This window comes from Lepisosteus oculatus, chromosome 4 (assembly GCF_040954835.1).
Source record: "Lepisosteus oculatus isolate fLepOcu1 chromosome 4, fLepOcu1.hap2, whole genome shotgun sequence".
Lineage (NCBI taxonomy): Eukaryota > Metazoa > Chordata > Actinopteri > Semionotiformes > Lepisosteidae > Lepisosteus > Lepisosteus oculatus.
Genome location: NC_090699.1, coordinates 6,449,138 through 6,473,849, shown reverse-complemented (window position 1 = coordinate 6,473,849; position 24,712 = coordinate 6,449,138). Strand labels below are relative to the sequence as shown.

The 24,712-nt window shown below is 39.9% G+C and overlaps 1 protein-coding gene across 1 annotated transcript; it reads left to right on the top strand.

The window, feature by feature from the left end:
• On the top strand, nucleotides 1-20,493 carry LOC107077209 (uncharacterized). Its single transcript, XM_069188475.1, has 15 exons — nucleotides 1-310; nucleotides 2,334-2,657; nucleotides 2,986-3,303; nucleotides 4,404-4,706; nucleotides 5,036-5,359; nucleotides 5,698-6,015; nucleotides 6,369-6,662; nucleotides 7,991-8,314; nucleotides 8,926-9,243; nucleotides 10,123-10,425; nucleotides 14,109-14,432; nucleotides 15,020-15,337; nucleotides 15,966-16,259; nucleotides 16,614-16,762; nucleotides 18,422-20,493. Exons 1-15 carry the CDS (start codon nucleotides 202-204, stop codon nucleotides 18,431-18,433), a joined length of 4,032 nt encoding a protein of 1,343 aa, XP_069044576.1. The 5' UTR covers nucleotides 1-201; the 3' UTR covers nucleotides 18,434-20,493.
• Nucleotides 20,494-24,712: the final 4,219 nt, after the last annotated feature.

The window sequence follows — 24,712 nt, the reverse complement described above, 5'->3', positions numbered from 1 at the left end:
AGGGCTCCAAGTACACCAAAGGTGACGATTACTCCCCCATCCCTGGAAAACCTTGGGAATTCCACCTCCATCACTTTGTCGTGCCTAGTCACCGATTTTTTCCCGATAAAGATAAACATAACATGGGTGGAGAATGGAACCCAGTTAAAACTAGGAAGGCAATCTGGGACTGTCACAACAGAGAGCAAAACGTACACTGTAATGAGCCAGTTAGATGCCACACTCCTAGACTGGGAAAGCAACTCTGTGTACACCTGTAAGGCCACCCACAACAACATAGAGCGGACTGACAACATCAGCATGTGCAAAGGTGAGTTCTCCTTGTTCTTGTCCAGTGGAATGGCTCACCTGGGGCCTGGCATTTTATAGAAGAAGCTGTTGCTCTCTCTGGTCTCTAGTGAGGGTGCAGGTGTGAATGGGGGAGTGGACACACAATTTATTTTAATCCCCAATGCTTCTCTTTTAACCTGCACTCCCCAACGCACTGGTTGCCGCTCCCATTGGGAAATGGAAATGCATGGCCACCTGCTTCTCCTCAACCCGAGTATATAAGCAGCACAACTACACCACCAGGAGAAGCAGTTCTCCATTTGGCCTGAATATTCTGTGCCACGTTACCTGAGGACCAGAATCAGGCGTCACGACCACCAGCCAGAGGAGATCATCTCGCAAAAGAGCTAACCAGTACCAGCAGCGGGTTAATAATAACAAACGCCGATGCACGTGTTAATCCATCAGCACATGCTCCACCGTGTGGCGAGCAGCACTATTTAAACCATCTCCACCTGCGTCCCGCTGCTCGGTATTGAGTATTCACCTCGTGAGCTCTACCCAGCGATTACTATACCTTTTGTTTCCCTGGATTATCGACTACCCTTTTCGCCTTCGGTCTTCAGATTTCACCTTGCTCCTCGGATTGTTTGCCGCCAGTGTCTTTAACGGATTTCGACCTACTTTTCTCCCTCTGACTACGATCTGGCTCCTTGTTTCGGATTGTCAGTTGCCGTGACTCCCACCTACTCCTGCGTCTCCATAGGATCCCTATCTCCTCTCCAGAGCATCATTACATCAGGATAGTGTCCTTTGAGATGTTGTCCAGTTTATTGTTTTTTTCAGATGTTACAAGGCAATTTTAAAGGAATTCTCTCTTTAGCTCCTGTTCTCCTAGCTCCTAGATTTCCTTATATTAAACTATTATGCAAGACCCCCATTTCCGTGTGAATGAAGGCAGCCAAGAAGGAAATATTACCTGGATGAGGTGATGCAATACCTGCATGAATTGTTAATGATGTGAGCGACAGACTCATTCCATTATTGTACAGCAAATTAAGGAACTGTATATAAGCTCCGTATTAGGCAGAAAACCAATACCCTTCAGCTGATTCCCTGGCTTCCATAACAAAAATGACGAAATGACATCCTTGTCCCAAAATTCTACAAGGGCCCAAAAGTCTCTTCTTGATTGTAGCCACTTGTATCTTGTATGATTTAACCATTCATTTGAAAAGTCCTTTACACAAATGTAGCTTCCTCCAGTCACTGACAGCAGCAAATCCAACTTACTTGCATGTCAGTAGATTCTCTTGCAAGGTTCTCCGTGATGTTACATCTTAAGAGAGAAGTACAATAAATTCTAAAAGTGTATTTTCCTAGCTCTCCTGGAGCTTAAACTAAAATAATAAAGAGATAAGTCATAGGTTTATTCCATGCTGAAAAGAGAAGAAAGAAAACACGTTTTGGCCGTGGAGCCTTCTTCAAATGTTGTGCTTCCTTTCTTATCTTTTCAGCATGGAATAAACCTACTACTTTTTCCATTGCAGCCTACGCATCCTGACGCAGCTCCCAACCTGAATAAAGAGATATAACAATGATTGCCAAACCAAGCACCAAAATATTTGGTCCATTTACACTTATGTGCACACTGGTCTGCTGATACTCAGTGAAACTTTAAATTGTATACATAGTAGTAAAACTATACCAGCAGACGTTGATTCAATATACAACATTCTCATGGACACATGCAGATATTCTAAAGGAACAAACACATTTAATAATAGTTCTAATACTATATGTAGGAGTGAACTATTCAAAGATGTCTATTCACTGCCTCTGTGGAGGTTCCTCAATGCCAATTGACTTTTACATTCCAGAAAACAAGGCAATACACTGTACTCTTAAATAATTTCTGAATTTAAAACTTTCACAATCTGTTTGACAAAAGCAATCAGACTGAATGCCAACTATGAGATCGATTAAGATTTTAAAAATGAAAACCTCTGTTAAGCACTCCATCCTGAAATAAAACACACAAATGTTGCTCCTTTCTCTTCCAGTGCTTCAGAGTTCCCCTAAGAATGCGGCGGTGTTCCTCATTGGACCCTCAATCCAAGACATTTCTGAGCAGAGACCACTCAATGCGACATGTCTAGTGACTGGCTACAACCTGAAGGCATTTTCCATTACCTGGAAGATAGATGGGAAAAAGCAGACTGCCAAGATAAAGACAGAAAATCCTATAACAAACCCCAATGGGACAGAGACTATGAGGAGCATTCTGGAGTTGACAGAATACACGTGGAACAAACTCAAGCTTGTCTCTTGTGAAGTGAAGCACGCTTGTGCAGAAAAACCACAGATAGCAGAAACCGAAAGAACAGGTAGAGTTGTTCTATTCACTTTTTTTCTCCTGCAAAGAATTGAAAATACCTTATGGGACTCTGTAAATGCTGCAGATGAATTAAAGGTAATGTCCACACTATACATAAAACAAAGACCTCAGAATCCTGAAAAGGCTCTAGAAAAACATTTCTTTAAGTTTTTGTTAAGATAATATGAGGATGTCTGTCAAAACTTTGCGTTTTACGTAAAGAGGTGAGGTGGCATTTTAGCAAACTCTTTGTTAACATGAACACTAAGACTTAAACAAACTGTAACAAAATAAACCATAATGAACAAACATTTATCATTAAAAATCTTCACTTCCAGATCCCAGGCCACCAACAGTGGAGGTGAGAAGGTCACTCCGAGATTACCTGAGAACAGACGGAGCAGAGCTGGAGTGTCTCCTCATTGGTTTCTTTCCAAGCAACATCTATGTAAAGTGGCAAGCAGATAACAGAGATGTGCCCAATGACCAGTACATGAACGAGCCAGTTACCAGTGATGGAGGAAAGACCAATTTCTCAATGGTCAGCAGAATATTCATCCAGAGAAATAAGTGGCCAAATCTGAAATCCTACAAGTGTGTATTTAACCAAGGCAATGGAGAAAGGAAGTTTCCAGAAAATGACAAAGTCCTTTCTGGTGAGAGCGTGATCCTTTCGTCTTGATTTTAGATTATTTTGCCTTTCACATTCATAATTGTGTCTGTGCTTAGCACATTGGAACTTTAACACCAGAGACACCTTTCCCTTTCCACAGTATGACTTCTCAGGGATAATAGATGCTGGTAAACGAATAACTGAAGTCAACCTGCAAGACATGCCCAATTAGAACAATTGACAAATTGTATTTTCATCTAGCTGAATGAGAAATTATGTGGCACAGTCATGCAGTTCCTAGCATTGCTGCCTTGCAGCTCTGGAGTCCTTGGTTTAATTCCCAACCTAGAGTGTTATCTGATGTTCTCTGCATGATCACATGGTTTTTCTCTAGGTGCTCTAGTTCCCTTCCACAATCTAAAGACTTACTGGTAGGGGAACTGACACCCGGGAAAGTTGGTCCTGGTTTGAGGGTGTGCATGTTTGTGAGTCTACTCTGCAAAGGACTGGCATCCCATCCTGGGTACATTTTACCTTGTGCCTGTTCCATACTGGAAAGGGCTCCTCCCAGCGCAACCCAGCATTGGAAGAAAATGTTAGGCAATGAAGGATGAATAAGAAATCCTCAAGGTGGTAATTTAAATTCCCACAAAACAATTTCTATGTATATGTCAGCAGACAAACATTTAACCTGATTTGGACAAGTATAAAGAATAAAGACCAACTTAGAAGTGTGTGTCAAAAAGTCTAAGAACTTAACCTCAATGAAATTTTTAAGCACTAAATTGCTATATGAAAAAAATAAAAGGGTGAAAATTGTAGGGCCGTAAAAACAGTTTGATTAAAGGTGTTTTATGGACCAGGCCAATTTTATTTTTGAATGCACAGTTTCAGAATATTATAGCTGTGCACTCTGACATTCTTAATGCCTTCTTTTCAGATGGCGTAGCATAGTCTCAGTCCTCCAGCCTGAAATATGCATCATCCTGTCAACTGACTGTAGTTAAGATCTATAGCAAAGACACAAGGTGCACTACTATTAAATTAGCAAATTTAGTGTCTGTATCCTATCATTCTCAAGTGCACATTTTTGAAGGCTTTTCCATGTGATTAACTTGAAACAATATGTTAACCTTTGTAAAGGTCTTACAGATGTACCCACAGTCGAACTCCTGCTATCCCCAAGTAAAAACCAATCTGAGAACAGCCCCCAGCATCTGGTCTGCTCGGCAACCGGGTTCAGTCCAACAATCAGGTGGTATGGTCCATATCAACCGAAGACGAGCACAACTGAGAGAAGAGCAATGGGATCCGACGGTCGCTTCAGTGTAATTAGTGAGCTGGAGATACCCAGGAGCGAGTGGGACCGAGGAGATGTTTACCAGTGTGAAGTGGAGGACCCATTTCTTCCAAATGGCATCAAAAATAACATCAGTAGCTGTTCAGGTGGGGGCAGCATCATGCTGAGAGGAGCTTCCTGATAGAGTTTTTAATTTACACTGTAATCATTAACAAAAAAAAATTAAGATTCAATACAGCTTTGGCAATTTCTAATATCGGCCTGCCACTGAACTCAAAATCTAGACAAACAAGACAATGACGTTATATTTCTATAAATGATTTTGAATATTTCTTTCAACATCTGTTTGTCAAATGTAATCGAATGCCGACCATGAGTTTGATTTAACTTTTAAAAATGAAAAACCCAGTGGAGCACTCCATCCTGAAAGACGAGACAGAAATGTCAACTTGGCTTTTACTGTACTCTCTTCCAGTGTTCCAGAGTTCCCCTAAGAATGCAGCGGTGTTCCTCATTGGACCCTCAGTCCAAGACATTTCTGAGCAGAGACCACTCAATGCAACGTGTCTGGTGACTGGCTACAACCTGAAGGCATTTTCCATTACCTGGAAGATAGATGGGAAAAAGCAGACTGCCAAGATAAAGACAGAAAAGCATCTAACGAACCTCAATGGGACAGAGACGATGACGAGCATTATGGAGTTGACAGAAGACATGTGGAACAAACTCAAGCTTGTCTCTTGTGAAGTGAAGCACCGTTGTATAGACAAACCACAGACAGCAGAAATCAAAAGAACAGGTAGAGTTGTTCTATTCACTTTTTTTCTCCTGCAAAGAATTGAAAATACCTTATGGGACTCTGTAAGAGCTGCAGATGAATTAAAGTTAATGTCCACACTATATATATAAAAAAAAAAACTGGAGACCTCAGAATCCTGAAAAGGCTCTAGAAAAACATTTCTTTAAGTTTTTGTTAAGATAATAAGAGGATGTCTGCCAAAACGTTGCGTTTTACGTAAAGAGGTGAGGTGGCATTTTAGCAAACTATTTGTTAACATGAACACTAAGACTTAAACAAACTGTAACAAATTAAACCATAACTAACAAACATTTATCATTACAAATCTTCACTTCCAGTTCCCAGGCCACCCACAGTGGTGGTGAGAAGGTCACCCAGAGATTACCTGAGAACAGACGGAGCAGAGCTGGAGTGTCTCCTCACTGGTTTCTTTCCAAGAGACATCTATGTGAAGTGGCAAGCAGATAACAGAGATGTGCCCAATGACCAGTATACGAATGAGCCCATTACCAGTGATGGAGGAAAGACCAATTTCTCAATGGTCAGCAGAATATTCATCCAGAGAAATAAATGGCCAAATCTGAAATCCTACAAGTGTGTATTTAACCAAGGAAATGGAGCCAAGACGTTTCCGGAAAAATATACAGTTCTCACTGGTAGGAGAATGTTCCCTTCAGTTTTCTGTTTGATGGGTTTTCTTATCATGCTTGTGTGCTGGCACATCCACCCATGTTCAACAGGAGTGACAACTTTCCCTTTTGATGATTAGAGTTTGAGTTCACTGCACCATAGATAAGAGGACATCTTATAACTTAGTACAATAAAACAGAAGTTACTGAAAATAATTGACAAATGATATTTGGTGATAATTTACTGAATTGTCATTCAGCTGAATGAGAAGTACTCAACTGAGGAATATAGAATTTCTGTACATTGGTGTAAAAACATCCCATGTCATCCCATGTGATAAAACCGAAACAATATGTTTAATTTTTCAAAGCTCTTGCAGGTGAACCCACTGTCAAACTCCTGCTATCTCCAACTGAAAGCAAATCTGAGAACACCCCCCAGAATCTGGTCTGTTCTGTATCCGGGTTCAGCCCAACAATCAAGTGGAGTAGTCAAGATCAACCGAGGAAGAGCAAAACTGAAAGAAGAGCAATGGGATCAGATGGTCGCTTCATCGTAACTAGTGAACTGGAGGTACCCAGGGGCGAGTGGGACAGAGGAGATGTCTTCCAGTGTGAAGTGGAGGACCCATTTCTTCCAAATGGCATCAAAAATAACATCAGTAGATGTTCAGGTAGGCGCAGCATCACGTCTGAGAGGAGCTTCCTGATTTGGCAATTTCTAATATCTGTCTGATATTTCTAATATCCGTAAATGTTCAGTTACAGGCACATATTTTTAGAAGGAGTTTCATAAAACATATTTAAATCATTCTATACTTCCAACATTTTTTCTTAAATCAACATATACACTGAAAATGAAAAAAGAGCTTCCATTTCTTCGCCTTTAATAAGGCATCTGCTTGAGCCTTTACATTCTGGGCTCCTTGCCTGGGTGAAAATTCTTCTAGTCATTTTTCACCCTGTGAATCTACACGAGGTGATTCAACTAAATAAGGTAACAAGAGCTCTTGCAGTAAAAAATGATTTTCCCCAGTAGATCTGAACAGTGAAACCAGGGCCCCAAACCTACAGAAGCATGTCACATGATAATAATAATGCCAAGTTTAAAGATGTCAGGCTTTGTGTAAGCCGATTCAAACACCAGAAAATAGTGTCACATGCTAGATAGGTAGTGACAGATTTTTTTTACTCAAAATCTGCCACACGTTGTAGAGTGAAAATGTAACTTTGGTATAGTTCAAAACAGGGAAATCTCTGCCAACCATCAACCAAAAGTTGTCAGCATTGTAACTAGAAAGTGTGGTACCAAACACACACACACACCATTGATCCATGGCCTGGCCACAGATCATTAACTCTTCGGTCCTTCGAAGAAGCTCCTGTGGATTTTCAACCCAAGTTGAAGTGAAGCAAGAAGTTAAACCTTGCCTCTTTTAGGTTGATGATGTCACAGCAAGATATATGTCAAGCAGTACTGGAAAAACTTTGTGTTTCTTTGTACTATTATTGGTTAACATATAGCTAAACACCTATAATAGGAATTTCAAAGGGATATTGTTTTCACAGATAAAACCATACAAATTTGGTTGGATTAAAAAAAAACTTAAATTATAGAGATTTATTCAACTTTGATCTGGAGACGGGCAACGCTCAAAACCATAAAGAGCTCTGTAACACTGTAATCAAAATTTTGATTTTCTGCTAACAAAGGAACAATTTACACAAAGTCACTTTGCTACTGCTGTGGCAGTTCCTAGTGTCCGCTTCATTGTTACTGAACTCCAAGTCCAGGCAAGAGGGGAATCGGTCATATTGTATTTCTATAAATTCTTTATAACTTCCCCTTGGGAAAATGTTTCACAAAAGTAACTGTAATGGGATTTAGTGCCAACTACGAGCTTGATTTTACTTTTCATTCTTTAAAGAACTCTGGAGTGTTCCATCATGAAAGCTGACATAAATGTAAACTTGATTTGGGCTTTGCTCTTTTCTCTTCCAGTGCTTCAGAGTTCCCCTAAGAATGCAGCAGTGTTCCTCATTGGACCCTCAATCCAAGACATTTCTGAGCAGAGACCACTCAATGCAACATGTCTGGTGACTGGCTACAACCTGAAGGCATTTTCCATTACCTGGAAGATAGATGGGAAAAAGCAGACTGCCAAGATAAAGACAGAAAATCATCTAATGAACCCCAATGGGACAGAGACTATGAGGAGCATTCTGGAGTTGACAGAAAACACATGGAACAAACTCAAGCTTGTCTCTTGTGAAGTGAAGCACCCTTGTATAGACAAACCACAGACAGCAGAAACCAAAAGAACAGGTAGAGTTGTACTATTCACTTTTTTTTCTCCTCCAAAGTTGTACTATTCTTTAATTCACTATCAAACTATCAGTAACATCATGGCAATTATGAATCTGGTAAAACAGAAACAGGCATTTATAACTGTGTTCTGTCTTCAGATAGAAGGATTGTAACTCATGAAAATACACTAAGGAGTTCATATCAGCATTTGAGTTAATAAAAGGGATAGAAGAAATAGAAATTAATTCCATGAGTAATTAGGAAGAAGAAAAATGTCTGGAGGTATTTAGAAAGAGACTGTATGGGCTTAAACATTTTTTTTTTACTTTTCTGCTAAGGTCTACCTTAATGGGATGCCTGCAAGAACTGTTGCCTTTCAGGCTTTAGTAAGATAAGATAAGAATACTTTATTGGCCATGTACAATTTAAAAGCCTTGCTCAGGGGCCCAACAGAGTAGGATACCTCTGCAGGCTGTCTTCCAGCCACAGGTACAGATCCTTAGCCACAGAGCTCCGCCCTGGTAGAAATGAACCTCTGCTGGGGTGGTGTTTTAGAACTAGAAATCAGCTCTTAAATGAACAAGAACAAACAAGCAGTGCTCATTAAACAATGTGTATCTGCCTTCTAGATCCCAAACAACCCACAGTGGTGGTGAGAAGGTCACCACGAGACAACCCGGGTTCAGACAGAGCAGAACTGGAATGCTTGCTGACTGGCTTCTCTCCCAGTAACATCTACGTGAAGTGGCAAGTAAAAAACGTGGATGTGCCCGAGAGCCAGTATATGAACGAGCCCGTTATCAGCGAGAATGGAAAGACACGTTTCTCGATGGTCAGCAGAATCTACATCCATGAAAATCAGTGGTCCCATCTGAAATCTTACAAGTGTGTAGTTAACCAAGGCAATGGAGCCCAGCAATTTCCCGAAAGTGATGCAAATCTCACTGGTAAGAGAATGTTCCCATTTTGTTTTGTCTGATGGGTTTCCTTTCATCCTTCAGAAGGTGAAAGTGTGTGCTTGCAGATCTGAACTTGATCAACAGCAGTGACACTTTTCCCTCTCGACAGTCAATACAGTTAACCTAGTGACTGAAGTCATGTAATCCTTCGAAAATGCCTCCAACAATTCTTAAACAGTAAGTAAATTCAATTACCAAGTTTAATTAGTAAAACGGATACACTTACAAAATATATAAACGAGTTTCCTTAAAAGTTTTTTTAAAATGTGAAAGTATTTTCAGCATACAACTGAAAATATTAAGTGGGATGTTTTATAGATTAAATGATATCCTTCCCACACGTCTTTGAACAAGAAAATCTTGATGTGAGAACAAAGAATATCTGAACATCAGTGTTTCTTCTTCAAGTTCTTCCAATAGAATCGACAAAGGAAAGCATCTGTTCAACATTAACAATAATGGAATTAGTGACACAGAATGCCTAAAAATGTAATGTGACAAATGTTTTAAACCTTCCCTGTGATTCATTGTTTGTGAAAACATGAACTGTTAAAAACTCTTAGGGCATTAAAGCAGCACGTGAAAGTTCATTTTGGTTAAGAAAACAGTTGGAATGAAAACAGTGCACAGCTCTGCCATTCTAAGAACAATAATCCTGCCTACTGAATTGCAGAACTTAATTTCAGTTCTCCAGACTTTGTGATTCAGCATCCAATTTTGATTGCAAAAATAAAATGTTACAAATAGCACAGCGACTGAATAAAGTTAATTTGGGGTCAAATTATCTGAATCCTACTATCAGCGTGGGCACAATTTCGATTGCCATCCCATGTGATAAGATTGAAACAATATTCTTACCTTTTAAAGCTCTTATAGGTACGCCCACAGTCAAAATCCTGCTATCCCCAAGTGAAAGCAAGTCTGAGAACAGCCCCCAGAATCTGGTCTGTTCTGTGTCCGGGTTCAGCCCGACAATCAAGTGGAGTAGTCAAAATCAACCGAAGAGGAGCACAACCGAAAGAAGAGCGATGGGATCGGACGGTCGTTTCATCATAACTAGTGAGCTGGAGGTACCCAGGAGCGAGTGGGACCGGGGAGATGTTTTCCAGTGTGAAGTGGAGGACCCAACTCATCCAAAAGCCATCAAAGGGAATATCAGTAGATGTTCAGGTATGGGTACTATAACTTCTGACTGGAGTTTCATGATGCAGCTATAATTCGATTTTTGATATATATGCATGTGCCTGAGATTTTGTGGATCAAATCAGCCTGGATTACTTTTATGCTATACATGCACTAAATTTTTTTATATATTAAAGCAAGCAATCCAGTATCACCCTGAATGAAATACTGAATAAAGCATGGCGTTGATTAAGTCATCAATTGTTTTGATGTAGTCATAATGTTATTGAAATCAACTAAAATGTATATTAGTCATAGTCACTTTTTAATCACCTACAGTACTTCTAATTCAGTGTGGTTGATTAAATTTTTGACTATAATTACACTTACTATTAGTCGACTAAGGCAGAATTAGTTATAGTCACATTTTAGTCAGTTTAATTTTATGCAGTTTAATGTATTTGTATAATAAAATGTATAAAGTTTTAGTTTAATTCATTTTTAAAATGAAGTCAAAATTAATTCTTTAGCTTATTTCTTTTTAGTTTTGGAAAATTAAGTTTAGTCCTGTTTAATTCACAATTAAGACTGTTCTAATTGAATAGGCTTATAATTGTGTGGCAACTTTTTACATCCCACGTTGAGCAAATAATGTGCAGAAGACAGAATAGGAACCTTAAGTGTCACTCTAACCAAATATTTCACACATCAGATGATATTCTATCAAAAAGCCCTAGTCTTTGTTGCACAATCTAAAGCACATTGATCAAACATCTTCTTCTTCGTCGCATTTTCCCACTTATGTGGGGTCTGCTTGTTTGCACCGATTTTTCCACTTCGTACAGTCTGCGGCGTCTAGGCAGGAGACTTTTGCGAGGTGCATGTCGCCTTTCAGCCGATCCAGCCAGCGCAGAAATGGTCGCCCATGGGGCCGGTGGCCTTCCACATTCAATTCGAGGGCGGTCTTTGCCATTGATGTGTCATTGCTGAGGCGCATGTGTCCATACCATCGCAGGCACGATTCCCTCATTTTCTCAGTGACTGGGGCGACTCTGAGTGTTTTCGCACCTCTTCATTCATGACATGGTCTAGTCTTGTCAAGCCGAGGGTCCATCGCAGCATCTTCATTTCCATTTTATGGAGTGCCTGGTCATGTTTCTTTGTTGTTGGCCAGCATTCAGTTCCGTATAGGGCCACTGGTCTGACCACTGAGCGGTAGACTTTGGATTTGATCAAACATCAAACACCAGAAATAATTGCACAATGAAGGGGTAAAAAATATATCTTATTGGTAAAGATTCATTCAATTTGTTTGGATAAGAAAATCTTTTTGGCACTGTTAATAATAATTTGGTACCTTAATATAAGATTTTAAATTACTTTTTCAAAATGTTTTTTACAAGGTTTCAAAGCAATATTATTATAAATGTATTCATTAGAGTCCACTGTCAATACTGAATTTGCAATAATTATAGACTGCAAAAATTACTGCAAAAAATGACCATACAGGACAAGCAATATATATATACTCATACCTCAGTATCCGAACCTAGTTCATTCCTGAAAATCTGTTTGGAGGATGGGAGATCATATATCAAAAATAAAAAATTCCATTATATCTTATGGGGAAAATTCCACCCCATACTGAACTGAAGACAAGTTCACTCAAAAACCACACTAAACCTATAATACCATACAGACCATTACAGCAGGTTTAGTGAACAACGCAGTTCTGCTCAAATAAGCCAACTATAGCTGTAAAATAACTAATGATATCATATTTACATTTTTCATTTTTTTTCAATAAAAGCTAGAATGATGTGCATACTGCTGTCGACTATAGCGCTAAATAATATTTTTCTCTTCTCAGGGCCCATTATGAACAGCAATTACAAAAAAAGCAATTTGAAAATGAGAGCACACGCTTCTGTTGTGATCGGACACAAAGCACTGCCGCCTCACGGCGTCCTTAACCACAATGCCTTGCATCCACACAGAAGCAAACAGCTGTTCAGTGGCACTGAACTCAAATGTTTCCAGAAGGTTCTTGGCCAAAGTCAGTCGCTTTCGGCCTTCAAAGTGAATTACAAGGGACAAATTCTTTATGTTCGGATTAGTGAAAATTTGTAAACAGAACGTTCTTATACCGGGGTATGAGTGTACAATCTTTACTTCACTGACATAATATTATTAATTACCAGATCTTTCAATACCATGTTATTTCAGTCAGAAAAAAATGACCATATTCTAAGAGTAGTGTGTTAATGACATCATACTAGCATCATGACAAAGAGACATGCCTCTGCTTCAATGCCTCTGCAACAACACTTTCACTTCACATCCTTCAGAAAAAAATAAAAAATAAATAATCAAATGGAATGCCTCCCCATGCTACAAGAAGTTGGTGTTACGATAATATTTTCTTGGTTACACAGCTACATAACCAAACTTTTTTATAATCAAGGTGGTCTAGTTTTAATCTTGAATCTACTTAGTACAGCATACTGTATACTGTATATGTCATTGCTTGTGTGCCAACCAATTAACATTCAATAAGGGCTCATGACATGGGGTGTGCATGAAGCAGGATGGAAATGAGGAACAGTTAGAAAACAAAAGAGAAAAGGAGAGAAAATGTCACACAGAGATACAGTATTTGCAGTTATCATACAGTAGTAGCCCTGTGGCCACAACCACAAACACACAATCACAACTCTGGGATGATACCCATTCCACTCACCATGCTCTTTGCCAGACAGAAGGTAAAATGCACAAACGGTGGACCCCATGTGACGAAATCTGTTTCCGTGTGAATTTTAGTCAAACAGGTCATTTCATCTCGTCTTAATGTACTCAATAAAAATGCAAAGCAATTTAGTTTTCCTCGTCGACATAATGGATTATTTTCATAAGTGTTTAATCATTTTTAAATGAAATGAAAAAGTCGTATACAAAGATTTTTATCAAAATTTGCATTGAAAAACTAACGATCATAAATCACTTAGGGCTAGGCGATGGATGGATGGATGGATGGTTGATATTGGAGCCCTCTAGTGCCTGCATTGGGAGAAGTCGCCTTTCTATCAAAATGTTGTTGAAACAGACATAGACACCATGAGGCTGAACTTTGTCTTTGCATACCTGTTCGAATCCTGAGCTGCAATTCAATCCAACATAGCGGATGACAGACGGCACCGAGCTGCAAAAATTCGGGCATGTCTGAGCTCTTTTCAAAAACAAAAAATTGAGTAACCGATAGTAACCGATAGTATGACTCCTTTTAGAGCCAGTGACCTCCCAGTATGCCCCTTTAACAGACGGTAAAGGACAGTAACAGTAAAAGTCGTTTTACAAGACTAACAGATTCTAACTCAGATTATTAGACAGGGTATTTCCCTACATTCCATTGACACAGAGGTGTCAGCAGATGCAGGAGTAACCAGGGCTGTAGCTTCTTCAAGAAAATACTTAGCATTCAGGAGCATAAAACCATTCGCCATTGGTATCGATTCACGAAAGATTTCCACATTATTCCACCTCAAACTGAAGTGTCAGCTGGTCGGAGTAAAACATGCTGTTTTGTTTTGCATTATTTCGGGAAGATTCTACCTTTTTGCATTGAGGTTTACCTTGAGGAAAAAAAAACCCACAACAAAAGCATCACACAACTTTTGGAGAATTCCAAGCATAGCTTTCTTCTGCGTTTTCCATAACCTATTATTTTCTTCCAGTTTTCCGGAACACCCCCGTGAAGGCAGAGGTATTCATCTCCGGGCCCTCATTTCGGGAGAGTTCTCAGCAGAAAGACTTGACCGTTACGTGTCTGGTGATTGGCTACAACTTGAAGGACTTCTCCATCAGCTGGACAGTCAGCGGATCCCTCAGCACCAGTAGTGGCAAGACCCCACCGGTGGTCAATACCAATGGGACAGAGTCCATGAACAGCTCTTTGAGGGTGAAGGCAGAAGAATGGAACACATACAAGCAAATCACTTGTGAAGTGAGCCACCCTTGTTCAGACCAGACACAGAAACTGCAAATTGCAAAATTCAAAGGTAACGTTCTATATCCATTTTCAAAAGGGCATTTTCCCAGTAACCGCAAGAAAATCTGAGTACCACTGTTCTTTCGTTAATCAATGTTCCGTAGATATGACAAAGCTCATAATACTGCTACCTTCCTTTGAGGATGTGAATGGCTAAGTAATGCAATTCTTTTTGACATGCTCCTTTTCACAAATTTGGATAATTTTTGATAGATTTTTCAAGTATGAAATACTTATAAGCCGCGAGCTACTTATCCACAAATTATATTTTAACCCTTAAACAATAAACTGCAGAGCAGGCTAGTTGTTTTCATCAGTGATAAATACAGTATGTACTGTAACGCGTTGCGTTACAGTACTATGTATCTTACATACTACACAAGTAAACTATCAGGCATCTTTTTGCAGCTCAACAAGCTATTTCATCTAAAAAAAGTAGAAATGTATGTATCTCTTATAAGCATCTCCTAGTCTGTAGTGATATCTGACCTCTGGCATCATAAAGCTTTAAACTTTTGCAATCTAAATGAGTTAGCCTCAACACTCCATTGAAGTACATAAATAAAATGCACATGAATGCTTCAATTTATATTTCAGATCCCAAACAGCCTACAATTCAGATCTTCGAACCTTCCGAATTTGACCTGCAAAATTCAGACAAGGCCATTCTAGTGTGTCTGGTATCTGGGTTCTTCCCAGCTGAGATCTTTGTGAAGTGGAAACTGAACGGTACAGAGCTCTCGACATCTCTGTACACCAACAGCCCTGCAACAAAAGATCCCCAGCACAACACATACTCCATGGACAGCAAACTTCAAATCCCCAAGTCCGACTGGTATAAAGGCTTGTACGCTTGTGATGTCTCGCACGAGTCTTCATCAAAGCCGATTGTGGGCTCAGCCGACAATGTATTTGGTGAGCAAAGTTCTAAAATGTACTGAATAAAGTTCTGCAATGTAATGAATAAAGTTTTCCTACCTGCTTCAGGTTGGCAAATATGGTCTCTGCAGCATTTTAGCATGTTAGGAAAAATGAACAAAAATTGAAATTTAATGGCTCTCCAGCAGAGAACACATCCCAGTTTTATTAAACTCTAAATAGAATGACAGTAGGCAACTCCCTACCAAATGTAAAGCAATCCATCACAAAGATGCCTGCACACAGTTAAATACCTGATTATTATAAATAGACATGTAGCAGGGGCTACAGACTATAGAAACAAACCCCCTGATTTCCAGACTATGCTGCTGCTTCCTTTAGCAAACCTAACATTAGCAAATTATATAAGTATAGTATGATTTGGTGTTTAACAGAAATCCTTATTCAAAATGTTGGGGTTAAAATATGCATCAGAATCGTCTACTGCAGTCAGTCTCAGGATAGAGCCCAAGAAGTTTCAATAACTCAGACCAAGAGAGTTTGTAGTAAATCATTTCCTTTTTCATGAGCTCCAGATCCTACCACATTTGCCATTTGTTCCCATACAAGTCCCATGTGTACCGATCTCACAAATATTTTTTTTCCCCTTTCCCCCGTTTTTCAGTCTCCGTGATTTCGTCTCCTCCGAAAGCAAAACTCCTGCGCTCTTCCAGTGAACTTGTCTGCCTGGTGTACGACTTCAGTCCTAAAGCCATCGACATCATGTGGCTTTTAAACAAGGACCCGGCCCCTCAGAACCACACAAACAGTGAGCCAGCCAGAAGAAGTGACGGGAAATTCACCAGCCGGAGCACTCTTCACATTCCTGATGGAGAATGGGCCCCAGGAATGGTTTTCACCTGCAAGATCGTCCATGAAGCCTCCAAAACACATCTCCTGCACAATATTAGCAAGCTAGGTATACTGAATATTTCTGTCTTATCATCAAGATCAGTACACTGTATTCATACTTCAATTCTTCTGCAGGATGTGTGCCTTTATTAAACATTGGGTAGAAGTTCAAGTAGGTAGCTGTGTCAGCACACATAGGCATGCATAGGCAGCAAAGGAACAGGTAAAGGTTTATTCCTTTATTGTGACACCTGAAGAAGGTGTTGGATCGATGACCAATTATCCTGTTTTGTGTTTGTATGTTTCCTTCTTAGTTGCTGAAACATAAGGGAATGTAATAGATTTCTGGGTTCTCCTGGGAGACAGTTCCTAGATTTATATTGGCCTTAATACTGAAATGTTCTTGTTTCCTCCATCGAAGACATCATCAAAGAGCAGGACTACTTTGATGAGAATGCACACATCTTAATCCCCGAGGAAGATGTGCAGCAGATCTGGACCACTGCCTATACATTCATCTTCCTCTTCCTCGTCTCCTTCATCTACAGCAGCATTGTCACCATGGTGAAGGTGAGGGTGATCCATCTTATATTCATTTAAATATGAATTTATTTCTCAAGTTATAATTTTTTTTTCAAATAAGCCATAATAGAATAATTTACTTCAACATCCAAAGGTATATCCATAGAAAATTAAAAATCAATTAAACATTGATATTTACATTGTTGAAATACTGTACACACTGAAAATATGTTATTCGTTAAAAATAAGTTATAACCTAAACATTGTCATCAGTTTACATGTCTACTTATGTTCTAGTAGTTGGGACTTGTTTGATAAAATATTATTTTTTACACAAAAGATACAAATACGTTGTGTCGTTGTTTAGCACGGTCTCCAATTTAATTTATTCTTATTCTAAGCAGTTCTGGAATTTGTTAGGATACTGTGCAAAATTCAGTGAGAACCCATAAAGTTGCTCCTGTCAGCGCTGAGTACTCCTGGAAAGTTTTCTCTTGAGTTCTTTCTTCATCTGTAAAGTGCACAATCTTTCACACAGAACATCAAGGTAGCGCCTCAGATCCATGGGTCTTAGTCCTGGTCCTAAGTAACCTCAGTTTCTGACGGATTTCAGTCTAACTAGTTCCTTAACCACTGGTGATAATTGTTGTTGACCGTTTTCTAAGGACTTGGTTTCAAACATATCCTATAGCTAAAGTACATTATTTTGGGCAACTAAAGCTTCAGTGCAGTATCTTCTCATCTTGCGCGTTAAGGATTCTTACTATGTCTATCTGATGCTGATGAACAAACACAGGTGGGTTTTCTTCTACCTATGTCCAGTGGGACACATTTCAGATAACACACCTGACTGAAGGCAGTCCTGAATCTTGCTAATCGGTACAGGTTTTACATTTACAAATCTCCTGCAAAATTGTAAGAGATTAAAGCAAATTTTAAAACATACCTGCAATCAAAAATTCATCTGGTATAAAACACAGGCACATGTGTCACACAGAAATGTGTTTCGGATCCACTGCAAAGGAGAGTCAAGGAAGTTGGGCGCATTGCTACAAAATTCTGTAACTTCCCTGCTCTACTGTGATCAAATCCTAGCAGGAGGAAAGCAAAGGCGACCTCTGCTGGTAGGAGGTGGAAATGCCAGTTGTAGGTACAGAATCGTATACAGTAGTTTATCACTTTTGCGAATGTTGCTGGCCTTTTTAATGACTGAAGTAACAAAGTAAGCGATTACAGGGCTGCCCCAAAGCAAAATCTCCACTGCCCAGATTCCAAGAAACAGAAACTCCTTAAGAAGCTCTTAGAGCACAGAGTAGGCACGGAATGTGTATTGCAATGCGTGATCTTCCAGCAAATATGATGAGACTTTGCATTTGCATCGTGTGTAATTCCTTTGGGTTTGGAAGGGATAGCATTATTAAGAATCTGAAACAGATTAAACCACCTTTCTGCAAAATATCATGGTAGGTTATTGAAGGAATGTAGATTAAAAAAAAGGTTTAAAAAAAACAATAATGAAACAAAAGTAAAAAGCATCAGTGTTTAATTTTTGAAATTTTATCACATAGAATGCCAGAAAAAAATGAGCATTTTGATTGCATCCATTCATAATATAATTACCACTGTATACTGTATTTAGAATCTGTAATTTGCTTTGGATTTTTAATCATCTCTTTTTTTACATGTCTTTTTGTTCTGTTACCACAGGTGAAAAATTAAAACACCTCTCCTTCCCCCACCCACCTAATGGAACTGGCAGCGTGACAGAAGCCCTGGTGCAACACAAGCAACACTTTTCAAAGGCCGTGGGATCTACAGTCAATGCAAACACCTTTCAAGGGAAGTTGGGTCTACACCCCCTCCCTCGTCTCTGACATGTGATGGGGTGCCATGTGTTATCCTGATAGGGGTGATCCAAATAAAATCACACCCTGAAAAAAATCCTGTTCGGTCTGTAGCCTTAACTTAAACCATTTTTCTCACCTGTAGAGACAAACCAGAATCTGTGTTCACATAATTACTTTGGAATGCACCAAGAAGCAATTTTATGCATGACTTGGTATAATTAGAAAAAAAAAAGCAGAAAACTTCTTATTACGGGAAAACTATATTGTAACGCAATGGGGTTCATGTGCCGCTGCCATCTCAGGTCAGCCCCCCCACCATCGGTGACTCAAACCTGGGCCTCCAGCATCACTCAACAGGGACCCAGCCCAACAGCTGCAGTCCCTGCTATTCACAGGGAAAAGCGGTGACATCACCGCACTGGTAAGCCGGCTCGAACAACCTGCAATGGCAGCCATATGCATTACACTCTCCCCCACTTAATTCACCATCCTTGGCGAAGGGCTATCGCATCCCACTGCTAACACCAATGTAACACTCCAGGGCTCATATGCACCCTCGCCACTGCCACCTCAGGTTGGCCCCCCACCACTGGGGACTCAAACCCAGGCCTCCGGCATCACTCAATAGGGACCCAGCGACTTGAGCCAAAGGGAAATTTCCCATCAGCCTGACGGCTGCGGTCCCTGCTATTCACAGGGAAGGGCGGTGACGTCACCGCACTGGTAAGCCGGCTCACACAACCTGCAATGGTGGCCGTATGCGTTACAATATGATATTAGGGAGGTAAAAACATGGCTGCAGACTTAGGATGAGATGTTGCTATATGCTAAAGAACAGGCTTAGACCTATTTTTCAGAGCTGTGCACCTCTATCTGGAATGAAAATAAACCTAGAATAAGTTTTCTTACACTGTTTCCTGGATTCCTTACTTAAACCTCTAGCAAAATGGTCACCAAATATTAAGTTACTCCCAAAATATATCTCAAATTTCAAATTTAGCTTCAATTATTTCTTAAAACACCTCATCCGTCTTTCTCGATTCTTGGAACTAGACAGGGTGCTGAAGTCAACATTGACACGTCTCGGTCAGGTGGGTATAGTACATTAATGCATCTATCCCAAGATCCTCTGGGAAGAGAAGTTCTACTTAAATGCAAATAATTGTTACTGCCATTCCACGCCATTACAGGAATATGAACGTTTTCAATGTATATTTACTGTATTGATACTTGTTTGCTAATTTAACCTTGGTGCTTAAGATCGCTTCACTAATTAAGTCTAAGTTAGAGTAAAGAATTGAAAATGCAGCAATAGCGGAGAAAAGGAAGTGCTACAGTTGCCTACCCCTGGAATAAATCAGGTGTACTTTGTGATACCACTAGAAGCCAATACAGGGCAGTCAAAATCGAAAGATTTTACTCCATGAAAAGAATAACGTTAAAACAATTAAAACTAAACTTTGACATATTAACGTCTTTTACCCTCTTTTTGCTTCAGCTTCTACAATTATATTTAAACCATAATAATCTTTAACTGTGCATTTTAATACAACTGGCTTTAATGTCGCATTGTCATTTCTTTGTTAACAGCATTAAAAGACAATTGATGGTAATAAGTATTCGACTTTATCAAAGTTTGTTCCACTGGACCACTTTGTTTAAATTTCTGTTCGCATTTTAAGGCATTAATGTGCATTCAAGTAAACAATAACAATTAGCCTTTTTCCAATTTCTTTAGGTTGTATTTTATTACAAAACATTTTCACTAATCTAATATTAAAAGCTTTAAATCATCACATAGTGTGTATAATGTGAATGGGATTGTAGTTCTATTATAACATTTTAATTAAGTTTATAATTAATATGATTAACAGGAGGAGATAAGTAGCTAAGTTATACTATCATGTGTTTCTTTCATCAATACAATAAAATGTGCAATCTATACCTTGTAGTGTTTTCTTTATTATCCATGTGAATGCTCTTGTGCATTAAATTAGAAAACTGATACTCAAGTTTTCTACATTTCTGTGGACTTTCCTGAGTTACACTGGGCACTGCCAAAACTACTCCTCACATCTCCAAACACATATGTGCCAAAGAACAGATTCTTCCACAATTAAAACTAACCAAAATGCCTACATTTAAAATGTTAAAGCAATTTTTATCATACATTTACAGATTCAAAGACTGCTTTACTTTGCAGCAATAACAATAGTTGAAATGATTGAGTAAATTCTCATTAAAACCACACATTCAAATAATGACATCAATCTCCCTTTATTCAGAGAAGAAGCTGACAGAGGCGTGCTGACAGCCACAATAAGTCTGGGAATTATAAGAGGTGCAGAGAAACGAAGCGCCAAGTTGTGTTCTTGGTTCTCTTCATTAAATGTGGTCTGTAAGCATCTTGTAAGCAGAGCAGCAAAGCCAACCTGAGGAAGGGTGAGGTTCTGCACATCTAATATTCCCACTACTCTGTAGGTACCTGTGTACAATGGGAAGTCAAGCTCTACCGTACCTGAAAGCCAAAACTTACTGGTATTTGTTCCAACAGAGCTGGAATTTGGAGCTAAAGATTTTCAGTTTCAGTTCTTGGATGGAGCATCTACGCCTGATTAGTCTGAACACTCTAATTAGGTTACTTAATCTCCCTCTTATAGATCAGAAGCACATTGTTCAGTTAGAAGCTTAGGTCCAAGGTCCCCAATTGACGTCCAATGTGTCTACAGCAGGACTGTCAAACTCAAACCCAACTGGTCCAAACCTGATAACACATTTAAACAATTAATCTAATTATTTTCTAAATTAGGCATTTAGAGAATTTGCCTTCAGGTATCTTGCAGTTGATGACACCCAATGTCATTAAAGGTATACAGTAGTTAAGTATAAAAAGTCTTAGAAACTGGTTAGAAGTTTTACACTTATGCAGCTAATTAATGAAACTAAGTAACTGTGATTGTCACAGGAACAAAACTCAAAAGATACCAGGGTCTCAGGCCTTCAGTAGAGTAAGTAAGTAATGCCACTGCATAGCAGTAAGTGTTATCATCTGGAGTATACAGTAAGTTACTTTATGAATTAATCGTTTGGAAATGTACTTTACTTTTACCAGGTTATTTTAGTTCATTTTTATTAATTTTGCTAAGCACTATCAGAGTTCCAAACCTGAGGTATTAAGTGAAGGTAGTGGATAATAAAAGACTTAGTTCAGGTGGACCAGGTGTGTTAGTATGTGTAGGCTGCAAAGGAACAAGTAATAGGTTTATTCCATGCCTAAAAGAGAAGAAAGAAAACACAACATTTTGGCCATGGAGCCTCCTTCAGGTGTGAGAAAGACAGGGCAGTAAAGCAAGGGTAATGTAGTGGGAGAACAAAAGCTGGGAGAGAGGAGTGGCGGGAGGCAGGAGCAGGGATAGACAGAGTGGCCAATCAGGCAGTGTGAAGTCAGGATAGGTGAAGAGAGGTGTGAAATGGCCTCTCTTCAATCATGGCCTCCTTATAACCCCCCTCTCTGAACTGGCTTCATTACTCTGCTCTCCTCCCCACTGAGAGCTGATGTCTGGTGAGCGTTCTGGCCCACTATGGCTGCCGTCGCATCATCCAGGTGGGGCTGCACATTGGTTGTGGTGGAGGGGATCCCCATTACCTGTAAAGCACTTTGAGTGGAGTGTCCAGAAAAGCGCTATATAAGTGTAAGCAATTATTAATTATTATTATTATAAATTAAACCTACAATGAACAGAGAGAATTTGGAAGAAAATTGATGGAGTTTTTAATTAAAGTTCAGGAGGAATGAAGGCAGCCGAGCTCATTCAACACAGCTGCTGCAATTCCCACTAATTCTGACGTAAGCAACCGGTCTCCATATATATCAAACGTCACCCTCTCCTCTTCCTCCTCTCCACCTTTGCAGCTGCCCAATTGGTCGCATGGGGGTCCTATCCTCCCCTTCCAACGGCCAGGAGGTTGGCCCTCAGCCAAGCGGGTTAAGCCAAGTCTTCACATCCCAATAAATGATTCTAATTTCTCCCAAACTTTCAGCTGCTGTCATTCCTCGTGAAAGAGAATTGAGAGAAGGAGGAAGGTGTGATCCTAGCTGCAGGATAATTTTAGTTTCTGACATAGGAGTTAGAAAAACCATCTTTTAGAACACAAACGGAGATATTAGTGTGATCATGGCCGTCGGAGGTGAAATGAGAAACAATGGGCTTGGAGAGATCTTTAACCTTCACAGCCCTAACATTTTCTCTGAAGCAGTCTCTGAGTCTCCTTCCTGTTTCCCCAATGTAGATGGCTGGGCATTTACTGCAAGAGATACAGTAAATAAGGTTGCTGGAGGTACAAGATGTCATCTGAGTGATCCAGAATTGTCCTGAGGGGCCCTGAAGGAGTGTGGTGTTAGATATGTACTTGCAGATGAAACAGCGAGCTCTGTTGCAAGGGAAAGTGCCTGGTGTGGATGGTTGCTGAGGGCGGTTGAGGGAGCTGTGAACAAGGTTACACAGATTAGGTGGTGGGCGATATGAGATGATGGGGCAGTCAGAAAAGAGGACCCCAATAGAGGGATCATCCTATAGGATGGAAAAGTTGTAGTTAATAGTCATGGGGATAGAAAGTGTGCTGGGTAGGGAAGCACCAAAGGAATATGATTGTTATGGTGAGAGTTCCTGATTGAGTTGATGGTCTGAGGGTTGTTTTTGGCTTGGGGAAGGGCCCTGTCAATAACACTGCTGGGGTATCCTCTGTTGATGAAAAATGAGTACATTTTGAGGGCTTGGTTCAGGAAGTCGATGTCATCGCTGCATAATCATTGTAGCTGAAGGAACTGTGAAAAGGGGAGAGAGTTTTTAGTGTGTTTGGGGTGAAATTAGCTATACAGGAGATAGCTGTGTGAATCCGTGGGTTTGTAATAAACCGAAGTGGAGAGTCGGGGATAGTTGATGGAGAAGTTGATGTCTAGAAACAGAAGAGTAGTGGAAGATATGTTTAACTGTATATTTGAGAGATGGGTATAAGTTGGTGAAGTGATGCAGAAAGTGCTCAAGCTGGTTGTTAGAACACGTGACGGGACCAACGCAGTCATCAATGTAGCCCTTGTAGAGGTCAGGGACAAAGCCAGTGTAGGAAGTGAAGAAGCGTTCTTCTACCTAGCCGACAAAAATATTGGCATAGCTGGGTCCCATGGCAACCTGTTGGTAATAAATGACTTTATGCTCTCTTAGTTTTACAGTGCGCTACGTTTCTTTCCTTACTTTTCCAACAAAACAGCAAAGGAATCATTTTGTGATATTCAATTTTATTAACACATACACTTGAACACAAAAGTGATACACTTATTCTGGACTAAATAAAAAAAAATTAGAAGGACTGAAGTACCCAAGAAAGAAATGATATTTCAGAGACAAAGGGATAAAGCAGATACACATGATAACAAAAAAAGTCTCTCCTCTATGACTGAAAAGAGCATTTATAAGGCAAATACAAATAACAGCAGTTGACAGATCCAATCCACTGATAACCTCGTAAAAATGCTGGTATTTTCTGACTGTAATGTCTCCACACTGCCCCCTGGTGGCCACACTCTGGAGCTGTATAAACTTTTATATGTTCTTTTAAAAGCAGTTGTAGTTGGCCTACTGTCGAGTTCACAAACTGTAAATCACTACACTACTCGCTCATTATACAAGCTGAATTTGCTCCTTGGACACTGCTTGTACGTTGAAAACTGGTGTAACAGACACTAAATTCCCATTCCTTCCCATGTTATTGTCTCTAATTGATTTCATATTTAAAAAATGTTCTGTCAAACACCCAACCTTCAACTTAATGCAGGACAGAATGGTGATATCAATGGCTAATTATTTGAGCAACAGTAATATTGTAACACAATGGGGTTCAGGTGGGCGCCCTTTCCACATTAGGTCGGCCCCGCACCGTCAGGGGCTCGAACCTGGGACTCCCGCATCACTCAACAGGGACCCAGCCCGGTGAGCTAAAGAGAGATCTCTCTACAGCCCAGTAGCTGTGGTCCTGCTATCACAGGGAAGGGCGGTGATGTCACCTGCTCTGGTACGCCAGTTCTTACACAGTACCTGTCGGCCGAAAGCGTTACAATATATTTGGCTAATGTTTTGAAGTAAGTTACTCAAAT

Coding starts and splice junctions, on each gene's coding strand:
- LOC107077209 (XM_069188475.1), top strand. CDS start 202: ATGAGCCAGTTAGATGCCACACTCCTAGACTGGGAAAGCAACTCTGTG. Junction 3,304..4,403: donor AAATGACAAAGTCCTTTCTG/GTGAGAGCGTGA, acceptor ACCTTTGTAAAG/GTCTTACAGATGTACCCACA. Junction 8,315..8,925: donor AGCAGAAACCAAAAGAACAG/GTAGAGTTGTAC, acceptor TCTGCCTTCTAG/ATCCCAAACAACCCACAGTG.